General features: G+C 36.6%; 1 protein-coding gene across 1 annotated transcript; it reads right to left on the reverse strand.

The window, feature by feature from the left end:
* Nucleotides 1-1,817: 1,817 nt before the first annotated feature.
* LOC110114161 (protein OCTOPUS-like) lies at nucleotides 1,818-4,077 on the reverse strand. The gene has a single exon (XM_020846942.2). It carries the CDS (start codon nucleotides 3,818-3,820, stop codon nucleotides 2,048-2,050), a length of 1,773 nt encoding a protein of 590 aa, XP_020702601.1. The 5' UTR covers nucleotides 3,821-4,077; the 3' UTR covers nucleotides 1,818-2,047.
* Nucleotides 4,078-11,479: the final 7,402 nt, after the last annotated feature.

Here is an 11,479-nt window from a genome sequence, read left to right on the forward strand (position 1 = left end):
ACAAAAAAAAACGGGTTCACCGGTTCTATCTAAATGGAATTGGAATCATTAATTAGCATGATTGAATTTTCTTCTAGTATGTTTCACGGATTGAAAAAGGTAGTGACACCGGATCGGAGGGGGCTCGACGAATCCACGTCGACGATCGGTGGCGGTCGCCGGACACCACTTTAACGCCTCAGCTCCGGCGTCAGGTAGAGTCATAATTTTTATTTAGTGGGCGCATTTATTAACTATTGTTAAAATATCATTAATATTTTTAAAAGAAATTTGTAACTCTAAAATTTAAAATTCTGAATGGGATAAAAATTAAATATTTTAATAAAATTATATTATAAGTAAAAATATATAATTTAATATAGATATCTTGAAATGTTGGGCAAATCCGCCCCTGTTGGTGAACTAGTTGAGCTTCAGCCTTCAGGCCATAGGAAGGAGCTGTAATAGAAGGCTGAAAAGCTCTCTTCTGGTAGCTCGAAAGAGGTAGAATTAATCAAGAGTAATTAATTAATGACAACACAAGAAATATAGAAAACATGTAAAATAATTATAGGACTCGAAAAATAAAAAACATGGATGATTTGATTAAAATTGACCAACATTTATAAGGTAAAGAGACACACTAAATATAATGTCAAAAGATGAAATATTTCAAACCTTTTTAAATGATTCATCAGATTGAGGTTTGTTGTGCCCTAAATATTCAGGACAGTAGAAAAATATAACGTTTTAATTTTGTACAAAAATTAATTACACAAATAATAGATGAAAGATAAATACATAACGTTCATAAGAGACATCATGATTTTTATGTGGAAAATCTGAAAAGAGAAAAAATCACATGGTCTGGCCCAGTTTAAATGAATTCACTAATGTTTATACTTGATTACAAATGAGATCCTTCCTTAGGGGGAAGGCCTCGACTTGATGTATCAAATAAACATTATATTGGGTGCATTACATGGTGGGAGTTGGAAGGATCGGTATTGACATGTTCATTTTGTTGGCATGACCATAATCGACAGGCAATGGAGGTTGGAAATACCGTAGTCATGTGACAATGGTCGGAAGGATCATAATTGACGGATGACGAAGGTCAGAAAGACCGTAGTCAAGTGAAGGTACTCGAAAAGATCGTAATTTGACGACGGAGGTCGGAAGAATGATAGTTGACGGGTGACGACGATCAAAATGATTGTAAGTCAGGCAACAAAGGTAAAAAAATTAGTAGTCGGACAACGGTGATCAGAATGGCCATAGTCAAGCGACAACTATCGTAAAGGTCGTAGTCGGGTAACAATGGTTATAAGGATCTTAGTCGGGCGACGGTAGTCGAAAAGACCATAGTTATGTGACGATGGTCGGAATGACCATAATTAGGCAACAGATGTCAAGACCGTATCGTAGTCGGTGACGATGGTCAGGAGGAAATCAAACAACAATCGATGGTCGGACATAAGTCTGATGACACTTGCTAGCCTGGCGAAAGTTCAAAGACAATTGGTGGCTGGGTGTAAATCCGACATAAGTTGGTGAATCCTAGAGGCAACAATACAAATTGAAATGAGATCGGAGACAACAATACAATATAATTGATCAACACATTCCATCACACAAAACTAATTCAATTTGAAGTGTTATAATTATAAATAATAAAATATTTATAATTTTAATACTATAATTTATATTTATAGATTTCTATTGCTAATAAACACTTTTAAAAAAATGGTGATGAAATTTATTTCATAACAAATTTTATAAGCACTGAAATTTCTAATACGATATCAGTACACTGATCTTACCACGTCCAGCGTTCCACAATCCTCGTCATGAACACACTTCAGATACCTGCAGAGTGCAGCTTACCAAAAATCTCATTCACAAGAACAAATAGGATTACTCGAAGTAATAACCAGATAGACGTTAGATACCCGAAATGCAAATTTTTGAATCCATTCCGTCCGTTACCAGAAGGAACCATAAACAGAAATATGCATGAGAATCCTGACATAAGCATGAATCTGAACAAGATAAAGCTCTATCTTCTTCAATACAATCTTAGCATGCTACCTGTTAAGGAATGAGTACTGCTATACTTCTTTCTCCTCCTGCTACCTTTCATCGCAGGCAAGTAAAATCTCAGTAATCCATTATCAACATGCCTTGGAGAATACCTCGAACTTGGATTCCTTTCCAGTACAAATTCCTCCCTCTTCTTCTTTTTCTTCCTGTTTCCATTGCTCTCGACTCCATTCCTTCTCGAACTCCCAAATCCGCCATGTCCATTGAACGAACTCCTCGAGCTCACAGTACTATTGCTTCTGCAAATCTTTCTATTATACATATCTGTTCCTAGCTCCGGCCAAGTCTCCGAGAAGGATGTCTCCACCCCATTGCCTCTGGTATTGCTAGTTCCTCCTCGCCGGTTAATGAACCCCAAAAAACTCCAGGCTTTGCTCCAGCGCCGTGACTTCTTCGCAGGTGGAACCTTTGATTGATGTCTGAATGATATGTCGATGTTCTCGGAACATTCATCCCTTAGTGAATTTGAGCTCCACTCTCGAGAATCTCGCTCGTGCTTTCCGGCATGGTAAGTCTGCACCAGCTCGGCGCTTACCGTAGGTGATCCTTTGACATTGGAATTGGCTGCCGGGATCGACAACTTCATCTCGAAGGATTGCTTTTGCGTAGAATTAGAGCGTTCGAGGCTCTTTCGTCCGCGGGAATGAGAGCCCTCATAGTAATCCCTCGTCTGCGAGGATCCGCCAGGAACCGCTAAATCTTCTTCAACAGGGATTAGACCGTCGAAGCGCTGCACAGCAGGAACAGGGAAGTCCTCTGCGACGGCGAGCATTGGGGGCAGGCGAGGAAGCAGTGACCGGCCTCCGCTGCCGCCGATGAGGTAGCCATCCCAAGAAGCCCTAGGCTCGTCCCAGGAGTGCCGAGGGTCGTCGAAGGAGAAGCGGGTGGCATCGAGGGAGAACCTAGGGTTAATGTCGCAGGATCGCCGGCCAAATGCATCAATAGCGATTTCCGACTGCGTGTCGCAAACTCGTTGCGACGAGTTTCCGGCCTTTTCCAGCTGCATTTCGGAAGGAGGCTTCTTCTTGAGCTTCTGCTTTCTCCTCCATTCTTGGAGTTTCTTGCTAAAGACGGAAGCGGCCAGCCAGAAGCTTCCGGCAAACTCCTTGGCGTCTTTGGGGGAAATCTTCTTCGCTTGCGAGTCAAAAACAATGTGGTCCTTTATAGGCTTCAAATCGACCGCCGGCGTCTCAGTATCTTCGTCCATCTCGTCGGTGGCCGACATAATCTCGTCGCTATCCTCTCGCCCCTCTACGTCAGGCACTGGAAAATTAGGGCATTCTTCGACGATATCAACTTCGGGACGATCCTCATCATCCTGGTGGAAGAGAGACAGCAGCGTGTTCCTGGCTCTTACATCGCAGGACTTGCGTTGGGGCTCACACGCTGCGGCGAAGCCAGGGATCCGAGATACAGAAAATGACTTGCTGCGGCGGAGCTCCGGTCGGCCGTATGAGGAAGAGCGTAGATTGAAGTTCGCATTGGAAGCTTGCACGCCAGAGGAGCGGGAAAATACCGACTTGAGAGCGGAGGAAGTGGACTTTCGCGGGACATCGGCTGCGGCGGCGCTGGCTGCTTCTGCCGCGGCTTCGAGGCCGGCAAGCCGTTCTCGAAGACAAGAAGCGCAGAAGCCAATAACGGGTTCGTTGGGGTGGCGGTCGCATGCGGTGGGCGGTCGGCTTCGGTGTATTGGCGCTGCCGGAGGCTGCAGCGCCCAACTACCGATTTCCGTGCTCATGATCGCGGCAGTAACTCCGGCGGGTCACTGCTTACTCTGGTTCTCGTGTAAAACGTGAAGTTTTACAAAAAACCCCCCCGTCTTTTCCAATATTTCTACAGGAATAGAATGGCCTCAGGAAAATGTCTTTGCTTTCACATATTCGAGAATGACGGCGACGACGAGAGCTACTATGGGCTTACGAGGAAGGGAGGAAGTAGCGAGAGCTGTAAATTGTTGGAAGAGAGTAAAGACCGGGAGAAGCAGGGGGACGAAAGCCGGATGTTTTTGTAAATTGTTAAAAAATTGATAGAAATATGAAAATAAAAATAGGGGACTGATGAAGGTCTGTGAGGCCTGAGCATCAGAAGGAAAAGCAAAAGCGAGTAATCACGCTTCTGAGACCCACTGTGCTCTCTCTCTCTCTCTTCTTTCACTTTTACCTTTCTCTTTCACCAATGTTTTTATGGCTTTCTCATTTCTTTGAACTCAAAGAGTGAAATGAGAAATTATTAGGTTAATGGTCAATACTTCAAATTACCGAATAATATTAAGCTCTGTGCTGTAAAGTACTGAGTTCGATAATTCACAGTACCGAGAAGTACTAATACCGAGTAGAGGGTGATGTGACATATTTTCATTGGGCTCTCTTCAGTAACCTTTGCGGCTTTGCCACTTCGCTCATTTCTTGAGAAATTATTTTGTGTTGAATTTCATAATGCCCTATCTGAGTATTTCTAAGTAAATGGTGACATGGCGTATTATGATTGATCTCCGGACGACGCTGGACGTCCACACAAAATAATTAATCTATTTGAGGAAAGTTTTCAATTTTTTTATTTTTTATCAATTTTTATTGATTTTTAATACATATATTGAGCTTTGAAATTTCATTAAATTTAATTTATTTAACTTAGGCGGAAGAGAATAAAAATAACAAAAAAAAAATTAAGGCTTCAATAATCTTGCTTTAGTTGCACAAGTAATGAATTTTTTAATTTTTATAAAATACATCAATGCGTCACACGTATTGCTGATATTAATATGTTTTAACGATATTATTAATATTATTTTTGGCAGAAGCAGCGTTTATTGATCATTAAAGTTCCGTTTTTAAGTGAAATTATAGATCTAACTGGGGCTGGTAAAATATCACTTTTATTTTTTACTTTTTTTATTTTAAAAACAAATTTTGTAGCACATTTTTTAATGTTTAGTTTAAAAATAAATAAAATACTTTTTAAATATTTAAAATAATTTTTAATAATAAATATCACCACTAATTACCATCACTGTCAAGAACCATTAAGGATTTAAGGGCATCATCACTTTAACAATTCCTATTGATGTTCCCTGACAACCTATAAATAGATTAAATTAAATTTTTTAAAAATCTCAAATATATTTTATTTTTTTATTAAATTTATTTTTTTTATTAAATATAAATAAAATAAAATAAAATAAAAAATAATAAAGTGAGCCCAACTGTCTCATTATTTTTTTCCCAAAGTAACCCATGCATGTCTTTCAACTTTTTTTTTATTCATTATTATAGAGAGAAGAAGATATAAAATAAAGTTAGTGAGAAAATGTTTTTTTCTTCTTTCTTAGAACGAGATATTCACCCGCTGTCATTTTTAAAAGGGCGCTTGGCAACATGATTAAACTCGACTAATCTAAAAGAGGCACCCAAAAAACTTCCTAACCCGCACTTGATTAGACCACACTTAAGAGACACTGCCTCTCAACGGGAATCTAGCACAGGTTGGGGGATTCCCAGTCGTACTCGCCCACCAACCAGGCTAAGCATCGATGGCGGATATAGCTTTATTGTTTACTTTCATATCACAATGTTTAGGGATTTTTTCTAAAGTTTGATATCATGCTGAAATTTTTATAGCCTTAGAACTTAGACTCTCACCTCCTAGTGGCATATTTGATGACTAGCACTGTAAATAAGTCAAGCAAGCTTAGTGTTTGTCCATGTTTGAGGAGTAGGCATCATAACTTAGAACTTGGGAGTTGATATTATTCTTATTGAAAAATGAGGCATATTTGACATTCTAACAAAAAGATAGCATAAGCTCCCTCAAATCATTATGATTGCATCAAACAATAAAGTCTCTTCTCACAGTAGAATAATCTTGACATTATTAGGGTTCAAGGGAATAAAACCTTGCATCATAAGCTCCCTTCATCTAGCAAGTCGACGATTTTGCTAGTGAATTCGATGACTTCAAGCATCAAATTAATGATTTTAAACAATCAATTAGGGTTGGTCTGGGACGGCTTTTTTACCGATTATTAAAACAGTTTTTTAGTTAAAAAATTTTTAATTTTTATAGTAAAAAGTTGATTTAAGAAAAAGTAAAAAAGTTATCCCAAACGAATGACTTTGATTAGCAAGTTGACAAATCCACTGCCTAGTAGGTGACTTTTTTCATCATGCTGGCAAACTCGCTTTCTTTCATTTTACCTTGAGAGTCTTACTATTAAACTTGGGCCATCAGCTATACAATAACAACATCATCATCAAGACTTTGTCCCACTATGTGGGGTCTATGGGCGGATCCCAATATAGCCGAGAGTGCCCACCCTAAAAAAAAAAAAAAATTATATAGAGGTTAATTTGGAATTTTGACCCCCCTAAAATAATTATTTTGCCTATTAAAAAGTTAATGTACTTAATTTCTAATTTGTACAAAATATGAGTGAAATTTTATCCAATAGAAAAAGAAGTGTCTTATCATCTTATGATTTATATGTTCAGTTTAAAAGTAATTCTAAGAAATAAGAGAAACAAATTTGTAATTCTTATACAAATAAATCTTATTTTTTGTTGGCTATTTTTAATCATTTTTTATTGCATTGCTATGAAATTGAATTATTTTTTATTGATTTATGATTTGTGCAGGTGCAATTATTAAATCCATTAAATATTATGCATACTTTATGATTTAATTATCTTTTTTTTTCTTAAGTTAGATAACATTAAGCTCATTTATTATTCTTTTTCTCTAAGTTAGGGTTTAGCTTCAGCATAACATATATGATTATACTCCAACTTATATTTTTATTAAAATCAATATTAAATTGGAAGATAAATGATAAAATTTCCTCTTATAAATTTGATAGCGTTATGATGGTTACTTTTTTTAAAAAAAATTATTTTATTATTATCACTATTTGATATTATTATTATTATTATTATTATTTTGTTATTATTGTTGTTGTTGTTCAGAGAGATGGTGAAATAGATAGGGATATTATCAGCAGAATTCGATTGTTGTTGTTGTTGTTGTCTAATTAATTAAAATTTTGCCCACCCTGAAAAATGAAGTTAGATCCGGTGGGGCCGGCTATATGAATAATTTTTTTCATTGTGTCATATTAAAAGCCAAATTCTCATTTAAATCTAATAAAGAAATAGCATTTCTAATATTTTCTAACCAAGTCTTTTTGGGCATATCTCTACCTTTTTTAACATAAGCAAAATCTATACTTCTACTTTCCTAACTGGGTCAACAAAAGGTCGTCGTTTTATGTGACCAAACCTTCTAAGGCGACCCTCTCTAATCTTATCTTCCACTGGAGCTACTCCAACCTTTTCACATATATGCTCATTTCGTATCCTATCTCTAAAGGTAAAGCCACTCATCCAATAAACATAATAGCAATATAGAATAAAGTCAAAGATGAATTGAAAAAAAAAATACCTCGCCAAAATAATGGAGAGTTGTAAATCAAAAGAGTAATCGAATTAAAGAAGTGAGAGAGAAGGGAAAGAAAATGATAGATAAAATGAGTTGGTATCTATCTTTTTTGTATTTATTTAATTATTCATACATAGAATCGAGAAATTATTTTGTGTGGAGGCCGAACGTAGCTCTACATCCAGAGGCAAATCAGGTGCATCCACGTCAGCGGTATTGAGCCGTGGTACCGAGCAGTACCGAGCGAAGGGGTGACGTGACACATTATGATTGGTCTCCGGACCGCATTCGACGTCTGTACCGAATGACAGGAAAAATAAAAAAAAATAAAAATCTGTGTATGAAATCTAGGAGATTTTTCCTCTTTTTTTTTAGTGAAAACTGCTGGTTGCTGTTCACAAGAAGATTGTCATCACTCTCCTCAAAACTCCAACACAGCCTCTTCTTTTGGCCAAAGACAATACAAAAGCATCAGCATAAAAGTAAAGAGCTTGGCCATGATTATCATAGCATGTGACTCAAAATATCTGTGCATCTTTTCTTTTTGAGGGAACTTTCTCTCAAACAACAAACTAAACAAAGGCTTACCTTGTTCAAAAAGCCCTATATTGGGTGACTATGAACTCTTGGGGGCTGTTCAATATCCTATAATTCTAAGCAAAGTAGTTCAAATCCTGCCAAATAGAATTTTTAAGAACTTTCAATTTTAATATTTTCATAAATCTCATGTATTAAATTTAGAATTTGTTAAATCTAATTAATTATTCACAGTTATTAAAGAGTTTAAGAATTTTTCTAAAATAAATAGAGAAATAAATTTTCAAATTTAATAACATTTAATGATTAATGTTCTATAAATCAAATACTTATTTATTGCTATAAAAAAGTCCATGTATCATGTCACTATCGCTAATGACTAAGGGTGTGAGTGAGTGAAGCGGACTCATGAGCTAGTTTAAGCTCAATTTAATAAATAGCTCGTGAGTTGAGCCCAATGAGCTAGCTAGTTAAGTTTGAGTCAGTTTTAACTCGACTCATTAGCTCATGAATTAGCTAGTTTAAAAAATATTAATATAAAATGCACTTATAATATTAGCATTCAACATTTTAAGTACAAAATTATTATAAAAACATTTAAAAATTACATATCACTTTCTTATTAAATTATTATTTATTATTTTTTTACCATTTTATTATAACAATTTCTTAAGGCTTCGTTTGGAAAGGCTTTCTTAATGTTTATATCAAAATTTTAAATTATGTACTAAAAAGCTGCATTAAAAAGCAGTAAATAAGCCATCCAAAACGAAGCCTAAATCACGTGTTGGCTCAAACTCGTTGAATAAATCTTGAGCTTTGATTTGAACTTAATTAATCAAGCACAAGCTTAAATAAGATTCGACTTAAGCTCGACTCGATTATACTCGTTTGCCTAATGGCAATAAGAATTTAAATTAACTGGATATTTTATTTTCCAATAGCGTTAAGTGGCAGAAGAAGAGGGGGCAGTCTGTGGATTGAAGGAGGAGGTCAGGCTCGTTATAAGAGGAAAGTGAAAGATAAAGACAAATCTACTGCTCTTGCTATCATTCCTAAACATCGAAACGCCACATCCATTTCTGATTACAGGCCGATTTCACTGTGCAATACTCTCTACAAAATTATTGCCAAAATCATTGCTAGTAGGATGAAACCTATTATGCCTCTCATTGTTAAAGACTCACAAGCTGGTTTTGTTAAATCAAGAATTTCTACGGATAGTATTCTTCTTGCTAGTGACATCCTTTCCTTGGTTAATAAGAGAGGGTTTGGTAACTTGTTTTGTGCCAAGATTGATATTAAAAAAGCATTTGATTCGGTCTCCAGAGAGTTTTTACTTGCTCGTATGGCTCAAAAAGGTTTCCCTAAGCCTTTTATTAAATGGGTAAAGGCTTGTATTTCAAATGTTAATTTTTCTGTGGTTATTGAAGGGGCTTTGGAAGGTTATTTCTCCTCATCTGCTGGGCTAAGACAAGGTTGTCCTATTAGCCCTTATTTATTCTGTTTGGTAATGGATGCTTTTTCTACTCTTTTGGAAGAGAGAGATTTTAAAGGTTTTAAACATGGGGATTATCATTTATCTCATCTTCTTTATGCGGATGATGTTTTAATCATTGGTGAGGCAACTGTGGATAATTGTTTAACTCTTTCAGCTATTCTTAATGAGTTTGCTATTGCCTCGGGTTTGCATATAAATTATGATAAATGTTCTGTTATGTTTTCTAAAAACCAAAGAAATCAAGATAGGTTGTGCCAAGCTCTCTCAATCTTTAATGTTACATCCAAGATCACATACCTTGGCATTCCTATCTCCTTCTATAGGCTGAAGGTGATTGATTTTATGCCTTTAATGGACAAGTTGCACAAGAAATTTTCTGGATGGAAAGCTAATCTCTTATCTCTGGCTGGAAGACTGCAGTACTTAAAGTTTACTATTCAAAATACAATTGCCTATTGGATAAGAGGTTCCATTCTACCTAAGGCAGTTATTAAGTTTTTTAGAAAAACTTGCTCTAAATTTTTGTTTTTTGGAGATATTGCTAGTCTTAATAAACTGCATATGGTATCCTGGGACACTGTTTGCAAGCCTAAACTGAAAGGGGGCTTGGGCATTCCTTCTCTTACTGCTCTTACTCATGCTTTTAACTGTTTTGTCATTTATCGAATGTACAATTGCAATTCTCCTTTATCTGCTTGGTTAACTGCACGTTACACATCTCCTTGGCGCCCAATACCCTCTGATGCTAGCAGTTTTTGGAAGTCTGTTTGCTGTACTGCTGTTATGGTCAAAACGAATTTTAAGTTCATTATCACTCCTAATGCTCCTATATCTGTTATTTGGGATCATTGGTGTAACAATTCTTCTCTTGTGGATCTGGTGGGACGTGATTCTCTGGAATGTTTCTCTTATCCTCTCATCAGGAACTATATTTCGGATACAAATTGGGTTTTGCCAAATGATACCTCTGTGAATATTAGAACTGCTGTTTGTAGTAATGTTATTCAAACCAACTCTCCTGTTTGTTTAATCTGGAAACATAATGACAAGCCAAGATTTAAAGATTTTGTTTTGGATTGCTATAGTCATTTGCCTGATTGTAGTTGGCATTTGTTTGTTTGGCACAAAAAGAATATTTTGAAACATTCGGTATATGTTTGGCTTGCTCTCGTGGGGGGTTTGAAAACCCAGGATGCGCTTCGAGTAAGAAATATTTATGTGCAGGAGACTTGCTCTCTCTGCCATTCTGCTCCTGAAAATGTTAATCATCTCTTCTTCGAGTGTTCCTACTCTTTTTCGATTCTAAATACTATCATACCTGGAACGGAGAACTTTTTGTTCAGACCAACTTTACTGCAATTGTGTCAATGGGTGGAAACTGATTTTTCTTATTCCCAAACCTTAATGAATTTCAATTTTCTGATGATATGCTGCATCCTTTATCAACTGTGGAGAGAAAGAAATTGCAGAAGATATGGGAATGAATTTCATAGCTCCTCCTCTCTTCATAATCTTATCAAAAAGCTGATTATTGGGAAAGTGTCCAGGTGGAAAAATGCCAATGAATTACTGGAAAATTTCTGATTGGAGGGAAGGTTTTATAATTCCAGTCGTTGATTGCTGGTTCGGTGTTTATAACCAGGACAATGATGAGGCTCCTTTGAATTTTTCTGTTATTTCTTCCCCTTGGAGGGCTTTCGGGGCAACCAGGGGTATGCTGGATTTAGTTGCTTATTGCCTGAGTCCTGGTTATAAGGATGATGGAGCTCTTTTGGAGATTATACTATGCTGCTGTTGCCAGAGTTTCTATGGTTTTATAATTTTTTCAGGTTCCTCTGCTGGATGGTTAAATGATGATGCTAACTGCTGCCTTTTTTGCTGTGCCTTGAAACTTCTCTGCTCGTGGATCTTTGTTGCCAGAGTTCCAGA

This window comes from Dendrobium catenatum, unplaced genomic scaffold (assembly GCF_001605985.2).
Source record: "Dendrobium catenatum unplaced genomic scaffold, ASM160598v2 fragScaff_scaffold_716, whole genome shotgun sequence".
Classification (NCBI taxonomy): Eukaryota; Viridiplantae; Streptophyta; class Magnoliopsida; order Asparagales; family Orchidaceae; genus Dendrobium; species Dendrobium catenatum.

Excerpts from the sequence above, each read along its gene's own strand:
- LOC110114161 (XM_020846942.2), bottom strand. The coding sequence starts at position 3,820 with ATGAGCACGGAAATCGGTAGTTGGGCGCTGCAGCCTCCGGCAGCGCCA.